The sequence below is a fragment of the Vicia villosa genome, linkage group LG4 (assembly GCF_029867415.1).
Source record: "Vicia villosa cultivar HV-30 ecotype Madison, WI linkage group LG4, Vvil1.0, whole genome shotgun sequence".
In the NCBI taxonomy this organism is placed as follows: Eukaryota; Viridiplantae; Streptophyta; class Magnoliopsida; order Fabales; family Fabaceae; genus Vicia; species Vicia villosa.
This window is the reverse complement of record NC_081183.1, coordinates 182,559,984-182,584,005: the sequence shown is the minus strand read 5'-3', so window position 1 is coordinate 182,584,005 and position 24,022 is coordinate 182,559,984. Positions and strand designations below refer to the sequence as shown.

The window sequence follows — 24,022 nt, the reverse complement described above, 5'->3', positions numbered from 1 at the left end:
TAGATCTTAAGTTATAATAATGTAATTCAAAAATTACATCTTTATTAATATTTACATATAAAGTAAATCATTGAATAAAAATAACAATCTTAAAAGAATATTCGAAAATGAGGAGTTAGAGCATGTTTGAAAGACTTTTTAAAAATTGTATTTTAGTTTTTGAAAATTAAAAAATTAAAAAATTTGTTTGAATACAATATTTTATAAATTTTAGTTTTTAAAAACTCTTTATCATTTTTTAGTTTTTAAAAGCTAAAAATTAAAATATTGTTTTGATTTTTACTTTTCAATTTTTAAAAATTAAAAACAATAACTATTTCAATTTTTAATTTCTTGTTAATTAAATATCTAATTTTATTTTGATTTCTCAATAAAATATAATAAATATAATAGTAAAAAATAAACATATATATCTTAAGTTATAATAATGTAATTCAAAAAATTATATCTTTATTAAATATTTAGATATAAAATAAATTATTGAATAAAAATATCAATCTTAAAAGAATATTCGAAAGTGAGGAGTTAATTTTTTATAAAATTAATAGGTATCTAATTTCACATTGATTTCTCTATCAAATATAATACAAATATAAAAAAAAAATTCAATGAATATTAAATGATCACGAATCAGTACATACCAATTATATAATTTTCAACAGATTATTCTTACTGGGCACCCAAACATTTGGGCCATAAGTGAAATATGACGGAATATATAAACATTTGCTGCAATTCATGTCTTCCTGTGACATCTGGTACTGCATTTGTGTCGGGCATCAGAATTACATATTCTTGCTACTTGTTTGTGATATTTCTCCTTTGTAGAAATTGACTACTGAATCTTCAACGAATACAAATAGCACATTTGATCAATAACTAATGGAAAATAGGCGAAAGACGAGATCCATGACAAAGGAAGAAAATGAAGCCCTTGAAGAATGGGGAAAGCTATGGCTTAGACTCGAGTCCAAGCTCAAGTCTGAGTCCAACCCTAACCCAGATGAAGAAGACAGGTTTTTAACTGAAGATGAAGATGAAGATTCTACCATTGACAAGTCTTTAATTGAAGATGAAGATGAAGATGAAGATGACTTCTTTTTTGATAATATAGAGAAGAAGGGGGTGAAGGTATTGTGTTCTCTGTTTTAAAACTATAATCAACATATGTTTTACAACTATTTAATTGTGTTCTCTGTTTTAAAACTATAATCAACATATGTTTTACAACTATTTAATTGTGTTCTCTGTTTTAAAACTATAATCAACATATGTTTTACAACTATTTAATGTTAGGTTCTTTTCCTTGTTGTAGATTCTTCCTTCCAATAAAATACAAGATTGGTTTGATTTTGAGTTAGACTCATTCTCTACCCCTACTCGGGATCAAGACCTAATGGATCTTGACTCTAGAGACCCTTCACGTGGTATAAGGGGTCCAATTACAAGATCCAAAACAAATAAAATGGTATAAGGGGTCCAATTACAAGATCCAAAACAAATAAAGTCAAGTATGATGATCGTATAGGGGGGCCGGTGACAAGATCCAAAACAAAGAAATTGAAGCAAGCATCATTGGAAAAGGCATGACTTGCACTCTTATCCAACCTACCTTAAAGAAGGAAACCTGATTCCTTAAAAGTCTATTGTGAGCCTTTGATCTCTTGGATTTACTTTATTTGCTCATTTGTTTTAAGAATTTATTTTTGTATTTTGTTTGCACTAAGACTTTATTTTTTAATTTTCAATTTGGTCGTTATTATTGGAAATGGTTAAATACACTAAAAATCCAACTTAATTATTCCTTATATTTTCCAATAACTTTTTTGCAATATTGCAGTTTAAAAGAAAGACAAATCTTAAATATTAAAAACTTCTCTAATTAGAATATACACAGGAAGAACTTCTAACAAAAACTAGCAAAGGACGTGCGTGTAAAATTCATATAAATAGTAAAGAGATGGTGGAAAAATGTTTGTTTTTTGTAATTTATTAGCTAGACATGTTAGTAATTCCCTATTTAGTTTTTCTCACGTATTTATGTTAAAGCTTATGTATAACATTTGTTGTGCCCCAACCCTAATTTCGTCTAGCCATCGTGAACCAACGTTAAATTCTTCTAGACATTGAAGCACCGTCTTCTTCATCTGTTAAGTCGCAATTTCGTTACAGTTTCAACAAGTCTGCAAATGTCTTCTTCATCTGTTAATGCGCGAATTCATAACTTTTGTGGGTGCTAAGTCCGTATGGTTTCCTATCAATGCAAGAAGGGCCTAACAAAGGAGGATTATTTTGGAGACGTCCTTTTTGGAGGACCCCTGACACGTGCAATTTGTTCATATGAAATGAAGACTATGGAGAAAAATCTGCAAATGAAGATGCAAGCTTGATGAACTCAGAGGTCGAAGTTATGGCCTCTATGGGCTACATGAAGGAGATGTACAAAGAATTAAGAAAGAAGAACAATATTTTGAAGAACATATTGAAATTGGAGAAACGTAATGGAAATCTAAAAATGTTGTATAGTGTCATTTTTGTAATTGTCAATGTTTTTCTCTCCTGAAAGATTGCAAGTGTTGATAGTATACATTACATGTGTTTTAATGTGATGTATTGTAAGTTGAGTTTAATCTGTAGCAAATGTTGAAATGCAATGAGAAAATTGATTTCGTTACTTAATTAGCACATTGTTCATTGTTTTGGCATGAAATATTGTGATTGGTTTTGGTTATGTTAAAATGTAACAACTTGGGATGTAATTTAATACAGTTTGATCATAAGTTAGTTAAAATTTGAAATCTAAATTGATACAGTTTGAACATAATTTGACTAAACTTTGGACATAATTAGCACATTTATGTTGGTTTATAATACAGTTTGGACATAATTTGGCTAAAGTTTGGAATATAATTTGATATAGTTTGAACATATATTTGGTACATCCAAAATAACATAATATGATAGCAATGCAAAATTTGATAACATACCATTTCATAATAGTGCATAATTTTATAACAGTGCATAAAACTTGTTGCATCAACTAACCATACAGTAGTAAACCTTATAGGTGCTTCACTTGTAACATCAACGTTAAAGGATGAGTCCATTACCTTAAGTAGATCACGTGATTCAAAGTACGACTAGTAATTAGAATCTTGACCCTTGACTGCGTTTACATCCCCCTCGTACCTCAGATCCGGGTCCTTTACAAAACGACCCCTTGGTATAAAATAGCACCTTAAGTAACCTCATTTCCTGTAAATTGCAAGTATTTTATAGGGTAATTTTGACATTACATATTAAAAGCTAACTACAAAATCCTAAATTACATAAGACAAACTATGTGGGACAGATAAAAACAGATGAAATCCTATATACAAATGCGAAAACTCAACAACCAAGACAAATTGATAAAGCAAGTAGGACTAACTTGGGATCACAGCTTTCGCAGGCGCCTTAGAAATGAGGGACCACAACTATTTGTTTTGGTGAAGAAGAACTCAGAGACCACCTTCGAAAATGTAAGGGTTTTGCATTTGGGACTTTTTGATTTGGAATTGGTAACAAAATGCTTACTACTTAATTCCGCGCATACACTCTGAAAGCTTAAGTTAAAAAAAAATATTTTTTTTCACCTGTCAAGACACGTCATCAGCCGTTAATAAGTTTTAACGTTGGAGACTGAAAATATGGATGAAAAAATTTGTAGCGACTAATCATTGAAAAAAATTATTACCGAAACTAAAATTGAAAATTACTATATTTATAGAGATCTATAACATATTTATCCCTTTTATCCTTTTATAAATCGATTATTCAATGAAATAGATTTTTTTTCAATATAATTTTATTTTGTTTTACAAGAATCGTTATTTTATCATCTTTATTAAAAAGTGATCTAAAAACATTGTCGTTTATAAAACCACTTCGTAGTTGTCGTCGCCCATAGAATCCACGGTCTCACTGTCACTCGTTTCGTCTCATCCCAAATCTTTACTACAAAAACAAAACCAACCATTCCGCATTTTCCTTTTGCATTGTTTTTTTCCTCTGCACAAAAAATGGCTTCTTCAGTTCTCTCTGTAGCAGCTTCACACTCTGCTTCACTTCCATTGCATGAAACCACCATCAAGGTAACTCTTTCTCAACTTCACACCTGATTCAATCCTTACCCTTTTGTATGATTTAATCAAAAGTTTTGTTTTTTAACAGGGAAAGATCAAAATTGGAAGAAACGGTTTGAGATTTAGCCAGGTAGTTTTCATCAACAAAAGGGTGTGTGTGTGTAGTGTAGTGTTCATCAGTAACTAAGCTTATTATTATTATTATTTAAAGTTTCAATTTTTTTCAAATATGTTATTAGTTTAGGATCAATTGAGTAGGACTGTTATTGGGTATTGATTGATGGAGGAAAAGTTTTGAAATTGATATCGAAAGTGGTTAATTAGGAGGTGGATAGTTGCTAGTACCCTGATCATTTTCATTGTGTGATTGTATGTGTGTTTTTTATCTTATGCATGTTGATTTTGTTGATTCAGTCTTCTGGTCGGATCTCTATGGTTGCTGCGGTTAATGTTTCTCGGTTTGAGGGTATACCGATGGCTCCTCCTGATCCGATTCTTGGTGTTTCTGAAGCATTTAGAGCAGATACGAGTGATGTTAAGCTCAATCTTGGAGTTGGAGCGTATAGAACGGAAGAACTACAGCCGTATGTGCTTAATGTTGTTAAAAAGGTATTTGGTGCTGTGTTTTTTTTTTATAGTTTGCGCTTTTCCCATGTCATGTATTGGCTTCTAGTTTAACTTTTTGTTCAGAAACCTGATGACTATTTTTATATTGATTTTGATGAAATGCTTGTTTTTTAGGCGGAGAATCTTATGCTGGAGAGAGGGGAAAACAAAGAGGTAATTTTCTTTAGGTCGTATGTGATTATTTCGTGGTTTAAACTGTTGGCTTTCGATTGTTGACTGTGATTTATCTCGTAAATGCAGTATCTCCCTATTGAAGGTTTGGCTGCATTTAACAAGGCGACTGCAGAACTGTTACTCGGAGCAGACAATCCAGCAATCAAACAACAAAGAGTATGCACTGGATTTAGATAATATAATTGTTTTGAAGGATATAATGTTTATTGGCTGTGAGCATAGAAAGAAACCATTTTTTTAATTCTTTTCTTTTAATTTATTTGCTTGCATTATTCGATTGGCACCCAGGTTGCCACTGTCCAAGGTCTTTCCGGAACTGGTTCTCTGCGACTTGGTGCAGCTTTCATAGAACGATATTTCCCCGAGGCAAAAGTTTTGATATCAAATCCTACGTGGGGTGTGCATTTTTTCCTTTCTCTGTTTAATTTGGTCATGATAATTGTTTCAAGGGAATTCATATATCATGGTAAACATTGTTTTGTAGGTAACCACAAGAATATTTTCAACGACGCCAGAGTACCATGGTCTGAGTACCGATACTATGATCCCAAGACAGTTGGATTGGATTTTGAGGGCATGATAGAGGATATCAAGGTCACATCCTGAAGAAGATATTCATTCAATTCTAAATAAAATTGAACTCTATCTAATTGTACCTGTTTTCTGTTTTTATAGTCAGCTCCCGAAGGAACTTTTGTGTTACTTCATGGATGTGCTCATAACCCTACTGGTATTGATCCAACACCAGAACAGTGGGAAAAAATAGCTGATGTAATTCAACAAAAGAACCACTTTCCATTTTTCGATGTTGCTTACCAGGTATACAATCTTTTGGGTTAATAAGCTATCGTTTTAGTAAATTTCTGGACAACATGTTAAAACACCGTTAACAAATTTCAAACTATGATATATAAACTGTACAACGAATGATATGGATTCAACTTGAAACCGGTAGATATTATGCAGTAACCTTGAATATATCTTACGATATACTAAGCTGCATTAAATTTCAGGGGTTTGCTAGTGGAAGCTTAGATGAAGATGCAGCATCTGTGAGATTGTTTGTGTCACGTGGCATGGAGGTTTTTGTAGCTCAGTCATACAGTAAAAATCTCGGTCTGTATGCTGAAAGGGTTGGAGCTATCAATGTCATTTCCTCATCACCAGAATCTGCAGTAAGGTACTGTAAATTGTGCGGTGCTTTCTCATATTTGAAATTGAATGCACACTTCTAAGAAAAAGATTGAATTTGTCTACTCTTATCTTTTCAATTTCAAGCATTTTGATTCCTTTTCTAGAAATGTGAATAGTTCATTTTATCACGAGTCATTCCAAGTAATCTCCACAGTAAGCATTTGTAGGTACAGAACAGTTGAAATAATCTTGTAATCACCGAGTCTCTTTGTAAACATTCTGTCTTGGTCAACATTTTAATAACTATGTATTTCAGGGTGAAGAGCCAATTGAAAAGGCTTGCTCGACCAATGTACTCCAATCCACCTGTTCACGGGGCTAGGATTGTTGCTAATATTGTTGGGGATCCAACTCTCTTTGGTGAATGGAAGGCAGAGATGGAAATGATGGCTGGAAGGATAAAAACTGTTAGACAGGCGCTATATGATAGTATTTCTTCAAAAGACAAGAGTGGAAAGGATTGGTCGTTCATACTTAAGCAGATAGGCATGTTCTCATTCACAGGCTTGAACAAGAACCAGGTTATTGACTTCTTTCATTTGATCAACTTATGGCTTTTACACATTATCTTTAGTCCTATTTCTTCAACTCTGTATCTATATAATATGCATATGTGATTTGTATTGAATGAATTGCGCTGTTGACATTGTTGTATCTTTCTTCTTATCAGAGTGACAATATGACAAATAAGTGGCATATATACATGACAAAGGATGGAAGGATTTCCCTGGCAGGATTGTCGCTGGCCAAAAGTGAATACCTTGCAGATGCTATTATCGATTCTTATCATAATGTCAGCTGAAACTCGGTGAGACGTGCTTTTGAAGCAAGCATATATTTTTGGTGAGTATTATACCAAATCAAAGTGATCGGCACACATGACAATAATTCTACTATGTATGCATTGATTTTCATACATATGTACCTGATAGTCCCTTTGGGAATTCTGTTGTAACCTTAAATAAGTTGAGTCAAAGTGTTGATGTATACATTTATAGTATGTTTTTTATTGTTGTAACTCTACTGCAGTCAATCATTTGACATTATTGGTTCTTCTAAATTTCCAACACAAACGCCGATAGATGACATGGGTTGAGGGTCGAAACACTTGAGGCTTTCTATAAACATAAATTATTCACTCGGATTAAATATCATGCATTAACGTAGTCCGTTTATCAAAATCCCGTTTATTTTGTAAATATGATGTATCATACCTAAATTGTGAGATGAATGTGTGATTTCCTCAACTGCATTTTTAGTTACGAGTCATGTACAAGTTTCTTAACAGAATTGATGATCGGTTTAATGATATCAGATTGGGGCAAGTTACCATGTTGGAATTCCCTTTTAGCGCAACCCCATGGAAAGAAAACACAGAACAAGTGATCTTAGCATAATAACAGTTTCTCTGAATTATTTGTAACCCGGTTTATTGAATTACATATAGTCAAAAGAGGTAGTGAAAGATAATCAGATCCTTTCTGACAATACATTGTTCCATAAAATCACTGCACTATACACAACTATATTCATGAAATCGAAATTAAAATCTTCTTTGCATTTATCATTAACAGTCCCAAGGTCTTCAATCATATAGGCCTAACCCTTTTTCCTTATGAATGTGTCTATGCTTCGTTGCCAAACTACTAGACCACATGTATTATTATTACATGAACAGTGTGGTTATGAATCTGTCTGCAACTCCAAGTTTGAGAAAGTATCACTGGTTTGGCAGCATCATGAAAACATGGCCTGGATTCTCAACACAAGAATATTCTCTGAAATCGATGGTTTTACAATGTTAACTAGAATTTGGAGGTTGATGTGTCACTTGCGAAACTCTGAGAGTTCCTCCAAGCTCAACGGGTACGAGCGGGATAAGAGAGTGTAGAACATCTGCAATCAACGGGCGGTAACATGGCTCTGGTTGCACACATAACACGGCCACAGCAGCAACCTACAAAGAACATCAAGTTCAGGTAGCGGTTAAGCATAATAACATGCTGCAAAAACATTGAAGAGGCAGAATGAACTCCTAGATTCTCAAACCTGGAATAAGTGTTTAGGATCCATTGTGTTCTTAATCACATTATCCACAATGTTTGGAAGCTTGGCTCTGTCTGTGAGCTGTGGCATTGCCTGCAAACATCAGAAAAATAGCTTATTGTCATTCATTTCTCATATCAACCCTATGATCTAATTCGATCAAACAATTCATATTTCATACCCATGTGACAATAGATTGGCATTGAGATGAACTCAGTTTTTCAACAGGCTTCCTTCCTAATAGAAGCTCAAGAAGCACAACTCCAAAAGCATATACATCACTTTTATCAGTCAATTTACCTGTAAAAAGAATGCAATTCCCTCATTAAATAATTCAAGTTTTTCCATTGAAGAATCATTGCAGATGTGATAATATTACTATATAATTCACAAAAATCTCTTAAAAACTAAAATCAAATTTCAACTGAATAATTAAATGTTTGATCTAGGAAAAATCTTCCAAATGTTTCCTATCTTTCAGACAAGAATCAATTCCACCTCACTGTTGCATGCTGTCACAGTAGTATTCTGAACAAATTTCTGTCCCTACTCTCAAGATATTGTTTATTTTTCTTCATTATTACTATTATTATTGAGACTATTAATATTAATATCTTGTTATCACTGACAAAAAGCAACATCTTGGATCTGGTCAGATGAAATATATTTAACTATATAGTAGCATTATTAATTAATCATTGATATTATCAAGTAGTGTGACCAATGCATATGCAGCATTGAAATTGTACTAAGTTGAGTTGTCATACCATCTAAGAGATACTCTGGTGCTACATACCCCAATGTGCCTGAAAGCTTGATGTTATTCTTGTTTTGGGACCCATCAATTATTGCAAGACCAAAATCAGAAAGCTGAATTCATCAACAACTCATAGAGTCACACAGTGAACATCATAAATGAATATTAGCAATATAAGGAAAATAATTCATCAATTTCAACTTTTTCTTTTACCTTGGCATTGAAGTTTGCATCCAAAAGAATATTAGAAGATTTTAGATCTCTATGGATCACTGCAGGGTAACAGTGCTCATGCAGATACTTTAAGCCTCTGATTAACAGTTTAACATTAATCAATACTAGCATATGTTAAGAAAATTACAATCGAAAGCAACGGAGAATTGATTAATCAAGGTCAATATATGAAACACGGACACAGAACCAGACACGACCCTGAAATACAGGTGACAGTGACGTGCTGGTGTCCGACACTGAAACGGACACACTCTTTTTAGAGGAGTCGGTAGAGGTCAATCACCTTGCTGTGTCAAGAGCAATCTTCATTCTCATATGCCATGTCAATGCAGAGCCATGAGAAGGTCCTTCACATAATCAAAATTTGGAAAATAAGTGATTAGTATTAATTCATTTCAATCAAACGATAACATTACTATAAACAATATTTTTTTACCATGTAATTGAGTTTCCAATGATCCATTTTGCATCAACTCATAGATAATAAACCTGGAATCCTCATGGCTTCCACAACCAAGTAAAGAAATCACATTTGGATGTTGAATTTCACTTAACAATTCAACTTCATTCTGCAAATTCATCCAACTATTCAAATTCAACACAACTTTTTATAACAAAAATGAAGAGATTATTAGCCGCAATTAACTCACCTCATACTCTCTTTCTGCATATTGACATTCACAATTCAACCTCTTGACTGCAACCACCAAATTATCATCCAAACTAGCCTTGTAAACACATCCAAAACCACCCTCACCTAAGATGTTACTTTCCTTGAAATTTTCAGTGCCTTTTTCTATTTGCTCATAGTCAATGATTGGAACACACCCTTTCTTACCAACCTTCTTCACAGAATTGAATTTACTCAAAATTGGTGCAAAACCAAGCCCTTTCTCAGAATCTACCCATTCAAAAAACACAACAAAAAACAACAAATTCTCAAACAATAGTACCAAGCAAAAAAGTAGTGTTTTTTTAGAAGTTTCTTGAAGTAAAAATACCTGAGTTTTTAAGGTTCTTCTTCCTGTTGGGTTTCGAACCATTTATGATGTAGTAAATCCAGAAGCTTAACAGACACAAAATGATAGCACTAAGAGCAGTGCTAGCTACCACAAAAGCCCTTATCTTTTTCCTGTGTGAATCCATTTTTTCATCTTCATCTTCTCCATCATGAACACCTGAAAATTATACACATTATAAACAAAAATCAAAACTTTTTCAAATTTCTAACTAATTATAACAAGATAACAGAGTTTAAGAAAAAGGGTAGGATCAATTATCCAAAATAATGAGAAATAACAAACAAACAAGAAAAAAAACATCATAGTACATTATTTGCATTGAGTTCAAGAAATGATTTTTAAGACCTGGAGAGGTAGCAATGATTGTCATTGAAGGGAGGATTGGAGGAAAGGGTGAAACTTGAGGTGAAGGAACAACAACAGAAGCAAGAACCAAAATGGGTTTGTGAAGAATAAGGATGAACATATGAAACATGAGAAACATGGGAAGAAGCTTCATTGTCATTGTTTTGTTTCTATGTTTTTATTCAAACATGAAGATAAGGATTCAATCAAAGACATAAACAAATGTATAGATGAATCATGAAAAGGAAAACACACACGCACACAGAGATAGAGAAAGACACAGCTAAGAGTTTGTGTGTCACAGAAAGTGAATGTGTTTTTTTTTGTAACTTTTACACATTTGTTGGAAAATGATTTTTGATTAAATATTTTTGACTAATAATAACAATATAATAATATTATTATAAGTATTTTTATCATTATTATTATAATTATTCACCTAATTTTTGAACTTTTTGTGGCACTTATTTTGATTTGAAGTGATAGAAAAGAATGTTAAAAAGGAAGAGTAATTAAAATTCCTTTTGAGCTACTTTTGTGCACTGTGTCTTATTGTCTTTATCATTTTTCAATTTTTGTTGTGAATTAAAAAGTGTAATGTTTCTATCGTTTTCTCAGTTATAGGAAAATGGGACCTTGACAATAATTGACAGCTGAAATTTAATATTAGGATCATGGCAACGGCAAGAAAATGATGTTCATTTAATTTGTGCATTTTTTTTCTAGTCTAAAACTTGATTTTTTAAAATATTTTTTCATCTTATACTTTTTTTGAGAAGTATTATTGGAGTTATTAACATTACAAACTAATTGTTATTAATCCTATAATTAGTTACTAACCAATTTGGATATGGTGTGTTTTATTTATATTGATCAATCAATTAAAATGAGCTAAGTTCAATAATTATTTACTTATCATTCTACAATTATATTATGGTATTAAATATTAATAAAAATAATTTTTTTATATGAAATATTCAATTATTTGAAATTAAAATTTCCTTTTAAATGAATTTTCAACAATGGAAAATCCTCGTGATCAAGACGTTTCTTCAACAATCGACAACAACAATAAATAATTTTCAAACAATCTAACTCTTGATTTAACCGTCCATATTACATTCATCTTTTAAAAAAATTCATATATAGTTCTTATAACCCCATCTTCGAACGACAACAATTATGATTCTTGGAGTCGCACTATGCTCCAAAAATATTTTAGATAATTTTATTTTAAAAATAGAGACTTTAAAAATATTTTCAGTGAGTATGTGATTTAGCTATGCTCCTTTACAAAAATGTCCTTAGATTTTTATGAAACATTAATCACTTAGACTGACGCGATCAGACGAACTTTCACGCTTCCTCTCTTCCATATTTTAAAACTTCAAATCTCTTTGCCGAGAACTTGGATCCTCTCATGCTGTTTTATTTCAGCCCTCTCTCCATTTTCCAATCCAATGGTTGATCATCACAGTAACAAAAAATGATAATACTAAAGAGAGAGAAAATTTTAGAGCTAATGGTTGAGAATGGAGGATGACGGAAACATGAGAGAAATGACATGAGAGGATCCAAATCCCTTTGCCGAGTATATTAATCATACGAACACTTCACCTGAATATTCTTGTTGATGAAACTTGAGAAGTCTTTAAGTCAGAAGCCATCATCAGAGGATATCACTGATGAACATCAAATCCTAAATCGTCAGCTTTATTCGGAGAAATAACTTGATCAACTATCTTGTACATCTTTGACCGCTTTAATCAGCTTTAACACTTACTAGTTGTTGTCATCAAAGTCACTTTAAAACATGTCACATATTCAGAAGTTCTCATCATTAAAATCATAAAGTTATTAGGGCTAGGCATATGAGTTTTGATCACTTCTTAATTAAATCTACAAGTACATAGTTTCAGAATTCCAAATAAACAATATTGATTAGTGTATGTTTAAATTGTATTATTTGAATGATACAAAAAGGTAAATTTGGAAATTAATAGGATTTAAGAGAAATATATATGATGAATGAACAACATCCAACATCTAATAGTATAAAACTCATTTTAAGATAATTATAACAAAGAGGTTTTAATGACAAAATGATTATAAATACAATAAAATTAATACTCAAAAACATTTGAATGAGATGACATAAGTCTCTTATAAATTACAAATCTCTTAATCAGATGTCTTAACTTAAGTTCAACTTCAATTATGAGAATGCATTTGTGTTAAGAAAATTTCTTCACCCACCTCCTAACCTTCTTGCCCACCCCTGGTAAATTTACCACAATACCCCTTGTTTCGGAAGTTCATTTCCGAAACTGTACTTTTTTTTCTTAAAAAAGGTGTTTTCGGAAATGTATCTCCGAAAAAGTGTTTTTTTAATATAAAATATTGATTTCGGAGATGCATCTCCGAAATAAAGTTACTTTTCAAAAAATGTGGTGGTTCGGAAGTTCATCTCCGAACGCACCCCCCTTGGAGGAATTCGGAAATGAACTTCCGAAAGTATGTCTGGACAGAAGAAAAATGAAAAACAACAACGATTCGCTTTATTTAATCGGGTGAAGATTACAACGATAATATTACATAAAATTAAAGTTACATATTGTTGAACACGGGTAGGTGGGGATGAGTCAACATTTTGATAACGCCGTCCGCCGATCTTTGAAGTTTTGCGTCCAACTCGATCGGGCCTTTCGAAGAAAATCGGTCGAACGTTGTCCACATAACCGCTAAATCTTCGTCGTTCTTGATCTCAAAAGGTGTGAACTTAATGCCTCCCTCGTCGTTAAGCGATGGCGAGCGGTACTCGAGCTTGACAACCTTTCGATTCTCGGGATAGTGCAAAAGCGTGTTGAGCGACGGTATCAACTCCGCAAACGGCGTGTCGCGCGAGAAGCGAAATTGGAACGGCATCGGGTAGCCGGTTTCAAAGTAGACGAATGCTAGGTGGGGGTAGGTTTGTGTCATTTGTGTTTTGTGGTGTGAAGAGGATGAAGAAGAGTGTGTAGTATTTATAGTCTTATTGGAGCATTGATGGCCTAACAAACCTTATCCTGCCTCAGGGGACATTTCGGAAATGAACTTCCGAAAATAGGAGGCAGACTAGCATATTTCGGAAGTTCATTTCCGAATTATGCAGAAACAGACATAAATTTTGAGGTTTGTTGATTGCTTAGTGTGTTGGGTAAATAGAACAAATGGAAGGTACATTAAACACAAATTAGACAAAGATGACATAAAAACTTCTTATATTATATATGTATTGAATCGATTCGATTTTACATGATAAACAACAATACATACAAAAATGGTCATTACAAATAATAAACGATCCGGAACGAACTAAAATTCACCGAACCAATCGGTGGATCCTAAGTCCAAAATAGGCACATTCTTCGACCGCTCTCTATTTTGCTCGCGCTCTTGTCTCATCATTTCTTCAAACTCCGCCATTCTTGATACAAAAGGATCCGGCCAAGTCTCCGCCTCATTTGAACGATGTGCGGTCCATTGACAACAAGTAGCCGGTATAGGACACCCCGGTTTCAAAAACACTTGGACGAAGTGCCGCGATCGTAGATACCCGATGCATATGATTCAGCCCGACGAGTCCAATGGCGGTCGACTATGAAGTGGAAAGAAAGTCTCACATAGTCCAAACCTCGTCAAATCGACGCATACAATATCATATGCACTTGCTATGAGATGACCCATATCGGGGAATGACATCCACTTTGAGACCGGAGCGATACCGGTAAGTGGGGGAACAAGTGAATCATGAATTTTTGCAAACTTTTCTTGATTTTCATATAGTCGGCCGTAGATGTCCCGATACGAAGTCAACTCCGCAAGAAGTTCCCGTCGGACTAAAGTGTGATTATTTTCCCCTTTACCGAGCAAACCCGCAACCGCCCGATATCCACAATTTACGTTGCCTCCAACATCAACGATGTTATCGATATATTTGTGCATAAAAAGTGGCATCTCATCAATGTAGACAATGGGTGATTTTTTTATCGGCGGTGTGCGAGGTGGCTTCGAAATACGGGCACCTTTGTTACCACTACACTTGAACTTAGGTGTCTCATGAATTTTCGGGAACGATGCATCAACATGTTCAAAGTAGGAAGGAGATCGTTTTGTTGACGTGTCATCTTGTGTAATTTTGGACTTTTCCGGTGCACCTTTCGTCTTAACCGGTTGAGATGGCGGTTTCAAATCGGTGGTCTCCGGAAATGCGATCTTTCGCAATTGTTCTTTTATATGCATTTTTGTTGTGTCGTCCGCTTTAGCAAACTTCTCCATTATCACTTCCAACTCGTCGGAGATGGTGATTTTGGAGTCATTTTCTTTCGGCGGGTCAAAATCATCAAAACGAAGTTTCTTCCAATGATCGGCTACCTCATCCATGCGTATGGGTGAATTCAAATTCTTCTTTTTTGCAAGTATACAAACACATGGTAGGCCGTATGTCTTTCTAATCGTGCACCCACATAATGAACTATCCGGCCCCGTGGTCTCCGACCGCTTAGCTTCATGAAACAAAAAATTCAAACCCGTTCGAGATATGTTGTAAATCAATTGGGAGAATAGAATTTGCCCTTTATACCAGTGTTCTATAACCGTCTTGCTCCGACCGAACGATGTTTGAATTTCATTGTGTTGACTTTGGAGCATTTGGTTGACGGTGTCCCAACCCCGACACAAATCTCCCTTGCTATCACCCAACCACCTCTTGAAGACCGCATGTGCGGATTCAACTCGGTTAGTCGTGGTGCAACCAAGATGTCTAACTCGATTTGTCCAAGCGCACACGACTTTTTCTCTAACTTTGTCAAGAATGGTGGATTCGACATAATGACAAAAAGTCTTAATGGAACCACACAACGACCTAAAGTGTACCAATTTCTCGGTATACACCTCTTCGGAGTAGGCATCCAAAATTTCCCTCCATGCCGCCATTATCCTATCAATCACAACACCGACTTTAACAACTTTATCATTTTCATCCGGCCTATCTTTTGTCCCAACCGCGGGTTTCAACTTGCTTCTCACGTTGCAAGTTATGTGATACCGGCAAAGTAAAGCAGTAGATGTCGGGAAGACGGTATCGACCGCATTCATCAAAGCATTGTCCCGATCGGTGACAATGACGTTTGGCATAACCTCTTGATCAACTAACAAAGACTTGCAAATTCCCAAGGCCCACGTAAAGTTGTCTTCTTTTTCACACTCCAAAAAAGCAAACCCCACCGAATAAGTCTTGTCCGTCGAGGTAACACCGACTATCTCTAGAAGCGGAAGCCTATACTTGTTGGTCTTGTACGTCGAATCCATCACAAGAACGGTTGGAAATGTGTTGAATAATTTGATACTTTCGGGATGAGTCCAAAAAATATCACGCACCGTAACTTTATCCTCGGAGGTTCGGAAGCTTGAAACATATTTGTTATCGCCTAGTAGTTTCAAAAGTTGTTGCATTTCCGACCGAGGACCCATATTCAACACTTTGAGATTGTGCCGTTCATTGTAAACTTGCTTGATATTTGAAACACTATCCGGTTTCTTACGCTTCAAATCGGCAAGTATGTTGCGAGGCGCCACTTTGACTATCGTTAAGTCCGATATCACATTCCTCTCTTCGCGGGACAAACGACACGCCATTGGATGTCCATGTAACTTGACATCCAAGGCATGATTATGCATTCCACAAACTACGGTTAACCGCCACAAATCATCAACCCTCCTAGTAGCACGCAACTTAAAGGGACACCCGCACTTTCTCGACCCCGTGTCCTCGTGTTTTAGCACCCGGTTTGATTGTACATAACTCCCACCTCGTTCACAATTCAAAACAACGAAAGCTTTCCTCCTACTATTTCCGTTGTCCGACCTTAAAATAACAATTCCAAATCCATGTTTGCTAGCTTCCTTCCGAACCCAATCAATTAATTATTGGCGACTATCGAAGCTCCGATCATTTGTAAATTCTTGCCAAACGTCAACCACATTGATCATAGGATTAACGTCGATAACATGATCGTTATTAATGTTGACAAGTCCAATGTCATCGTCTTGCACAATGTTGTCCGGATGCACCATACCTAACAAATGAAAAAATTATCAAAAGTTGGCCAAAACTGTTTTTTTTTACTGCCAGGCCTATTTTCGGAAGTTCATTTCCGAAATATGTTAGGTAATATATTTCGGAAATGAACTTCCGAACCATATCAGTTTTCAGCACAAATTTGTTCAATCAATGTAGTGAAATAGGGAATAAAATGAGTGATGTTTACCTGAAATTGTAGCTTTCTATGCTCCCTTTAACGTGATCAACGGTTTGAAACTTGATTTTAGGACGAAAAATGGATGGAGATTGATTGGGTTTTGGAGAGGGTTTGGAAATGTGTTGGAGAAAAATGATGAAATAGTGAAGAGAGAAATTTGTATATGCAGAAATATTTTCGGAAATGAACTTCCGAAAATATTCACGTTTTTGAATTTTTTTTACTTCGGAAATGCATCTCCGAAAACACCATTTTTTTGGTGTTTTCGGAGATGCATTTCCGAAGTCAAAAAAAATTCAAAAAAAAAAAACTTCGGAAATTCATTTCTGAAGCAGGGGTAGTTTTGGTTTTTCGCTGGGGGTGACCCCCCATAGGGAGGTGGCTAAAGAAATTTTCTTGTGTTAATTGTCTACTTCAAGAGAAGGAACGTGGTAGTTTCATAACTCAACCCATACCTCAATCAAGAAGTTGTAATGTAACCCCAATTATTCAATCATAATGTACTCATTAACTTCCAAATTTAATAAAGCATTAACTATTATTTTGAATTAACTTCCAAATTTAATAAAGCATTAACTATTATTTTGAATGTAATCGACATCCTAGGTAGGAATTTTATTTTTTTTTGTTATTATGTTTTATTTGTATGGCATAATGTAGAAAGAGGTACCTTTTTGTCCCAAAAAATAATAAAATAATTGTATAAAATTTTAGCCGTTGGTATATAACGACGTTTGAGATCTATCTTGTACAAGTCAATTGCGTAATACCTTTGCTATATTATTTTCCTCTTCCATTTGGTAGGAAAATGTGATCTCAAACGTCAATGTCACAGATCTAGGATTAGAAAAATCCAACAATTTGTCTTAAAAACAAATTGCTATACAACATAAGTAAACATCAGTGGTCTAATATATATGTATAATACAAGGGCAGTTGGGAGTAGACATGAAGTTAAGAATCATGTGGCTAGAAACTTTGTGTGAATGCATGATATGACTATTGAGTTAAAAAATAAGAGTGATCACATGTTAGGTAGATTATGGGTTTGAATTCTGATAATGGAGCTCATTAGTCCAATTATTATATCATTTCTGTTGCTTAACAATATAAATGAAATGAATTATTATTAGTAAGGTGCTGATTAGAAGCTATATGAATGTCATTGAAGATTAGATACAATATATGAATAAAATTATCTAGACAAGCAGGCACATGTTGCTATCAAACAAAAAAACAGGTTACTATCAAAACTAACATATACCAAAAAAATCTTTTAAAGATAGATTTGCCAAGAAGAAATATCATGTGACTTGCTTTAGCTTCTCTTCTACAAGCTCAATGCATCGATACAACACTAACTCAAGTGGATTTAGGGTGCATAAAGTGTCAACTGCAAGCTCATCATAATCATTCTTGTTCTCTGCCATGATAACTGTCACTAGGGTACGCAAAGGAAGCAGCCATTCATTGTAGACCTTGAGTAAACTGCTCCTCGACAAGACTCCGGTGTAGTTTGTCTTTCCTGTTGCAAAAAGTAATTATTAAACCACAATCCAAGTAAAAACGTTTCTGTTTAGGAACAATTAGCAAAACATTAACATGAAATACTTGTTACGTACTTGTAGATTCTGTCATTAATACAAATCTGTATAAGTTGAGAGCTGACAACACCTGCAGGTTATACAAATCAGTGCATAATCCATATAGAAACCAGAAAAACGCGGAATGCTTATTCAAATAGATGCATTACAAGATACCAGGATTTTATAAATTAATATGAAACAAGAAGAATACCGCGTCACTCTGATCTGGTAGGGAAGGAGGTCCTCCCTGTGGAGGTCTTAGAATCCGCTCCACAAATTCAAGGATGCTGGGAGTCCAAAATGATGTATTCGAATGTTTGTTGCTATTAATCTGTTGGACATCTTTTACTACTGACGTACTATTGTAGATTTCTGTGTGCATTTCCCTCCGAACAAGATCGACCAAAATGGCAATCTACGCAGAGATGCAAAATCAATCGTCATTAGATGATTTTATTCTTACAATTAGCTAAATAAACAATGTAGTTATGCAAACTGTGATTGAGAAGATATATGTTAGAAACTCTCTTTAACATTCTTTTTCAACCAATGATTTAATGAGAGCCATTTCCAAAATAGCGAGACTGTATGTTGAAAAAGGAGGGTTAGATGGTGCTGCTAACACTCCTTGAGAATTACCATGGAGGAAGAGTCAGTATTTGTAATCAACGCTTCCAAGACGTCAAGTCTTTGAGAAATTGGAATATCAGCAAGTACCTTTGAGTAACATGAGCACATAAACATTAAAGCTATCAAGAAAAATACATCCAAGAGATTAACATATATCTCAATTTCACAAAATGAGCATCAAATATTGTACACAAACTATAAAAAAAATACTTTCAACTGAAAAGGCATTGAATAGTATTAGAAACTCACTCCTTTTAACACAGCAAAGGAATTTTTTCTAAGTTCTGGGTCTGGAGCATACATGATGACCATTTTAACAGCCTGAAAGGTTATAATATAATAAAAAGTGAAGAACATGTCAGCAGCTTGTTGAAAAAGTAAAAGATCGAGAAATAAGAAACAAACTGAGGTCAGGAGCTGCAGTACCTGTAGAGCTGAGAAAATATTTGGCATATAAGATGGCCACTGGGAATGTCCACCATCGCAGTTTCCACGGATATCTCCATCTGTGATGCAAAGCAAGAAGTTGATAGTATGTTTCTTTAACTCCCACGGCAGACTTACAAAGGAAAGTACAAGTTTTAATACTCCTATTGCTTGCCACCTTTTGATCTGGTTATTCCGTAGCTCATCTTTGATCGCAATCATATCTTCTTTAGCAGCTTGAGCAACCTCCTCTGAGACATGCCCCCAAATAACTGGAAAAGAAAATGGATTTTGATGGGTTAGTGAAAATGAAATGCATAAAACAAAAGACAATGATTGTATAACAGTGATTGTCCTAACACAAACCTGATAGAGCGGCACCATGCTTGACATGAGATAAACAGCCCATACAATCATCTTTATTTTCTGGGTAATTGACACAGATATAGAAAGTGGTGTTAACCGCGCTAAGTAAACATCAAAATAAACTAACAGCAGACCATACACAGAGTGACCCAAGAGTACTACCTCCAAAAACGGTGCTAGCCACAGCCTCTGCGTCATAAGTTGTTACTAGACTGAGATAAGACAAACCACAATAGGATGAAATTCGTGATAGTTGTGATACTAATGAATGACAACCGGAAGCTTTGTAGTCTATCCTAGCTGAAACAAGAGCCTGAACAGTGCATAGGAACATATTAGATCATATTACAGTAGATAACATAACACTGTGAGTAAAGAATTTTACTACAGTGGATATGAAAGAAATACAATAAAAATTATAAAATTTTATAGTGCGGAAAAACTACCAAGCATTGCAGGACATATAAACCAAGGAGAGCTCGGAGTTTCTCACTTGCAGCATTATCCTGTTGAATAAGTGGAAAAATGTCGGCAAAAATATTGAAAAAATGGAAAATAAATCAATAATTTATGTTCTCCTAACAAAAGAAAAAGAATGAAATGTTTTAAAACAAACAGACCACCAACTTGTTGCAAACTTCATATATAGAATTTGCAATCTCAACAGCTCTGTCAAAGACATTATCAAGTTCTTCTTCATCCGACTCCAAACATACAGCCTTCAAAACATTAAGAATTATAGGAACGGTTTCTTTTACTTGCTCAAAGTGACGCCTCCGGATGGAAATAAGGACTGAAAAGGAAAAATAGGTATGAATGAAAATTTTCGAGTAGCGATAAATTATTGGGTGGTTTGATATAAAATTATAAATTCAAAATATGATTTGTTTAATTCTCACTGTATTGGAAGGTTGAAATTCATATTTCATTTCCGCTCATCCCAAATACAAAAAACAACTTGAATAGCATCCAAATGTATATTGAACTTTTTCGCCCAAAAACAAAATATATTTCTTTCCCACCCATAGCATGCCAGTTTACTCCAACAATTATACTCTGCCTTAGATTTATTTGGTATGAGTCCAGTTCAATTACCAAAAAACTTTCTCAAGAGAATAGTTCAGAATGCAGAAGAAAAACCACAATATATTCTAAGAAATTACTCTTGTTTCATTATTTCACTTAAGACATGTGACCAACCTTTAATAGACAAAATCTACCCCTCTTAATACATCTCTTTCAAATTGATCTTATCATTTGCTTAGCTAGTATGAGTGGGGAAAATAATCATAAATATATACAATGAATCTTACCAAAAAATTGAGAAAACAAAAAATTATATTGTATTAACCTTTATCAATATTAATGTAATAATCAATTTGATGCAACTCTGGTCATGAAAACCAAAACGAGCCTGGCTAGTAATGGTCAGAAAGGGTGGGTTTTCTTTATATTAAGCTCAGAGCAACTAAGATTCAAGATAACCAAAAATGTGCCCATAAAATTAATCCAATCAGGAATTTGAAATGCGAAAAGAAACAAGAAAAATAACACAATCCTTCAAAGCCCTGCATTAGCAGGAATTTACATGGTGATGATGATATTTTTCTCTGTTGAACAAAGGTTACAGATATACATTGTATCCAGTAATTAAAAAGTTCACTGCAAAATTACCCTTTGAGAGCCCTGATAAAGGAGGGACAATGTAACTGGCAGCGTTGGTCACCTTACTTGAGTAACCTAATGTCTGCTTCAATTAAATTTACAGAAGCATAGGATCAAGACATTAACCAAAAATAAATAAATGTCACACTGGTACTGAAGTCTAGTTTTTCACATGTTTACTGTGAATCTGTGACATGATTCAACAACTTTAAAATAAAAAATGGGGGATCACAATAGATCTCACGCCAGGGATGCATAATACAGAACATGATGTAGGTGTACGTGAATCATATGTTTCGATGATATAGTCTCATCAAGTGCCTTATGTGCTATTTACTAACTAGGTTATATACTAATATTCGTTCAATGGCCATTAACTTTTTGTAAATAAACATTAAAGAACTGACTCGATTAACATACTTCAACTATACCTATGCAGTAAGCAAACAGATACATAGATACAATTACAAACAATAAGCACGTCTAGTTATATCAGTATACGTCCATTTGGATTTCAAAGATATGTGTGCTATCGGGTCTGTCGTCCATTTAGAATAGTATATCAAATGTGTCCTTTATGAATGTCATGCAATAAATTCTTAGAGGGATATCAAATCGGTACCTAAAAGGATGAAACTGATGGGATTTAAATATCAGGGAAGGACCAATCATTAATCTTTTAAGCATTGAAATTAAGACAGACTTACATCACAGATAATTGAAAGCATATCCCTTGGACCACATTTCACTATAAATTGATCGATGATGCTAATTGCCATGTCCAAAAACTTTCTTGAAATGCCAGCAAATTTCGAAACAGTCTTTGGCAGTTCAAAGGAAAGAGCATCAACAACTTCCTGTCAAATCACCAAATAATCAATAAGGCACTCTTATTTTCTCTTTCTCACTCCCTAAAATAGAACTTACATGATTCTGTGAGATTGAAAGAAGTCATGCTCCGAATAATAACGCCATATCCCTGTGTTATTTGATTTCTATATTCTACGACTATAGGGGCGTTTGAAATAATTTTATTCGGGCTTATGTTACAGACACTTGTGTAGGTAATCAAAAGAGCTGATAAAAATAGTTTAAGACAAGAAAAGAAACTGCTTTGAGCGTATTTTCATAATCTGTCTTGGAAAAGGTTAAGGAAATAAGTGGAAAACAGCTTAAGGAAATGTCATAAGTTGGTTTCGTTAACTCTACCATATAACCTCACAGGTGCTTACGACAATAGATAAACACAAACAAGTCAATCCAATCACATGACAAACGCTTATTGAAATTGAACAAGTGTCCAAACACCCCCTGTATTACGAGACAGTGAAATGATTATGAAACATGACTAAAAGAGTTAACTAACCTGGTCAAGAGACGGAGAACCAATGTATTGATGAATCTCGGACAGAGCTTCAAACGCACTGTTTTCTTCATATTCATTGTCTGGATCAGACAGAGCAGCATCCAATAAAGAATCAAGGAAACCGACAAGCTCGGAGATGGTGTTTTGATACTCATTAGAATCTCCAACTTCGGCCAACTACCAAGCATATATAAATCATCACTGTCAACAGCAATTTAATAACATTTCAATTAACTAATAATTCAATGCCCTATATGAATTGACGTATTTGAGCTTATCTACCAATATAGAAGCACTAATAAGACTGTTTAGAAGAACTTATAGAAACAACTTATGGCATGTCGATAATTATTTCCATAAGCTCTTCTGGATGGCTTATGAAAACAACTTATAATAAAAAGCTTAACTTTATGATAAGTGCTTATGTTATAAGCACTTAATTAAGTTATTTATTCAAACTGAGCTTATATAACTTTACTGACATGAGTGAAATCAACCTAAAATCAAAAGGCATTGCATAATCATCATTGATCAAAGTTGTTTGCATTGTTTACCTCCAAATTCACATTAACATGTCTCCTACTAATTTCAAATAAATCAAACCTCAAAAAAAAAATCAATATTTACGGTGGACTGAAAAAAATAGAGGTTGAAAAGATGAACTCACTTTAGGGCATGATTGGAGAATTCTTTGAAGATTATTGAGAGGTTCCGAACCGCGAAACGATGGGGCTTCGCTTTCTGCAGATAACGACATGAGAAGTGATGTCGAAAGTACAGAGAAAAAACAGTTTCTTCAGTTTACTGGAAAAACCTTAACTTCGAAAAAGAATGGTACTAGAGTAAAAATGTCATTTAAACTTTTCTTTTATACAAATAAAATAAAATAAAAGAATACTAAATTATAAAGTTACTTTGAAAAAAGAATATTTGTTACAATTATAATTCATTTTAAAATTTTAATATAACATTAATGATTTTTTTCCTATCATATTTTCTATCCTTTATTCCTCTTTTTTATTATTCTTTTAAAGGTTTTTTCTACCCTATGTAAATTTGTAAATTTGCACAAGTTAAAAAATTTAAAATAGTAAATTTGTATTGAAATTTGTGTATTTTAAATGTATAATTTTTTAATAAATAATAAAATGTTTTTCAATG

At 34.0% G+C, this 24,022-nt stretch overlaps 4 protein-coding genes across 5 annotated transcripts; 2 read left to right on the top strand and 2 right to left on the bottom strand.

Moving 5' to 3' along the window:
• Window positions 1-548: 548 nt before the first annotated feature.
• Window positions 549-2,674, top strand: LOC131596295 (uncharacterized). Of its 2 annotated transcripts, XR_009282246.1 has the most exons (4): window positions 549-1,131; window positions 1,316-1,465; window positions 1,507-1,648; window positions 2,094-2,674. XR_009282246.1 is itself a non-coding variant. In XM_058868905.1 (3 exons), exons 1-3 carry the CDS (start codon window positions 883-885, stop codon window positions 1,588-1,590), a joined length of 483 nt encoding a protein of 160 aa, XP_058724888.1. In that variant the 5' UTR covers window positions 549-882; the 3' UTR covers window positions 1,591-1,832. The 2 variants fall into 2 exon arrangements, 1 of the variants encoding a protein (XP_058724888.1); XM_058868905.1 differs by lacking the exon at window positions 2,094-2,674 and having other exon boundaries at window positions 1,507-1,832.
• Window positions 2,675-3,942: 1,268 nt separating this feature from the next.
• Window positions 3,943-7,179, top strand: LOC131596293 (aspartate aminotransferase P2, mitochondrial). Its single transcript, XM_058868902.1, has 11 exons — window positions 3,943-4,133; window positions 4,213-4,254; window positions 4,539-4,733; window positions 4,866-4,904; window positions 4,992-5,081; window positions 5,214-5,322; window positions 5,410-5,519; window positions 5,601-5,744; window positions 5,939-6,105; window positions 6,376-6,640; window positions 6,790-7,179. The coding sequence occupies exons 1-11, from the start codon at window positions 4,062-4,064 to the stop codon at window positions 6,919-6,921; spliced, it is 1,365 nt and encodes a 454-aa protein (XP_058724885.1). The 5' UTR covers window positions 3,943-4,061; the 3' UTR covers window positions 6,922-7,179.
• Window positions 7,180-7,502: 323 nt separating this feature from the next.
• Window positions 7,503-10,850, bottom strand: LOC131596294 (probable receptor-like protein kinase At1g80640). The gene is made up of 10 exons (XM_058868904.1): window positions 10,524-10,850; window positions 10,158-10,334; window positions 9,807-10,057; window positions 9,593-9,725; window positions 9,440-9,503; window positions 9,136-9,232; window positions 8,933-9,035; window positions 8,347-8,465; window positions 8,169-8,258; window positions 7,503-8,076 (listed from the first exon to the last, which is right to left on the bottom strand). The coding sequence occupies exons 1-10, from the start codon at window positions 10,681-10,683 to the stop codon at window positions 7,921-7,923; spliced, it is 1,350 nt and encodes a 449-aa protein (XP_058724887.1). The 5' UTR covers window positions 10,684-10,850; the 3' UTR covers window positions 7,503-7,920.
• A 6,596-nt stretch (window positions 10,851-17,446) lies between these two features.
• On the bottom strand, window positions 17,447-23,693 carry LOC131596292 (aberrant root formation protein 4). The gene is made up of 14 exons (XM_058868901.1): window positions 23,529-23,693; window positions 22,862-23,038; window positions 22,203-22,352; window positions 21,505-21,577; window positions 20,451-20,623; window positions 20,277-20,336; window positions 19,993-20,143; window positions 19,831-19,890; window positions 19,465-19,736; window positions 19,288-19,359; window positions 19,048-19,125; window positions 18,620-18,823; window positions 18,445-18,496; window positions 17,447-18,347 (listed from the first exon to the last, which is right to left on the bottom strand). Exons 1-14 carry the CDS (start codon window positions 23,616-23,618, stop codon window positions 18,127-18,129), a joined length of 1,833 nt encoding a protein of 610 aa, XP_058724884.1. The 5' UTR covers window positions 23,619-23,693; the 3' UTR covers window positions 17,447-18,126.
• Between the last annotated feature and the right edge of the window lie 329 nt (window positions 23,694-24,022).

Excerpts from the sequence above, each read along its gene's own strand:
- LOC131596295 (XM_058868905.1), top strand. The coding sequence starts at position 883 with ATGGAAAATAGGCGAAAGACGAGATCCATGACAAAGGAAGAAAATGAA. Across the intron at positions 1,132-1,315 it reads TAGAGAAGAAGGGGGTGAAG|ATTCTTCCTTCCAATAAAAT; the intron begins GTATTGTGTTCT and ends TCCTTGTTGTAG. Across the intron at positions 1,466-1,506 it reads CAAGATCCAAAACAAATAAA|GTCAAGTATGATGATCGTAT; the intron begins ATGGTATAAGGG and ends AAAACAAATAAA.
- LOC131596292 (XM_058868901.1), bottom strand. The coding sequence starts at position 23,618 with ATGTCGTTATCTGCAGAAAGCGAAGCCCCATCGTTTCGCGGTTCGGAA. Across the intron at positions 23,039-23,528 it reads TTCTCCAATCATGCCCTAAA|TTGGCCGAAGTTGGAGATTC; the intron begins GTGAGTTCATCT and ends TATGCTTGGTAG. Across the intron at positions 19,891-19,992 it reads GGCTAGCACCGTTTTTGGAG|AAAATAAAGATGATTGTATG; the intron begins GTAGTACTCTTG and ends TCAATTACCCAG.
- LOC131596293 (XM_058868902.1), top strand. The coding sequence starts at position 4,062 with ATGGCTTCTTCAGTTCTCTCTGTAGCAGCTTCACACTCTGCTTCACTT. Across the intron at positions 6,106-6,375 it reads TCACCAGAATCTGCAGTAAG|GGTGAAGAGCCAATTGAAAA; the intron begins GTACTGTAAATT and ends TATGTATTTCAG. Across the intron at positions 6,641-6,789 it reads CAGGCTTGAACAAGAACCAG|AGTGACAATATGACAAATAA; the intron begins GTTATTGACTTC and ends TCTTCTTATCAG.
- LOC131596294 (XM_058868904.1), bottom strand. The coding sequence starts at position 10,683 with ATGACAATGAAGCTTCTTCCCATGTTTCTCATGTTTCATATGTTCATC. Across the intron at positions 9,726-9,806 it reads ATGCAGAAAGAGAGTATGAG|AATGAAGTTGAATTGTTAAG; the intron begins GTGAGTTAATTG and ends ATGAATTTGCAG. Across the intron at positions 8,466-8,932 it reads ACCAGAGTATCTCTTAGATG|GTAAATTGACTGATAAAAGT; the intron begins GTATGACAACTC and ends TTCTTTTTACAG.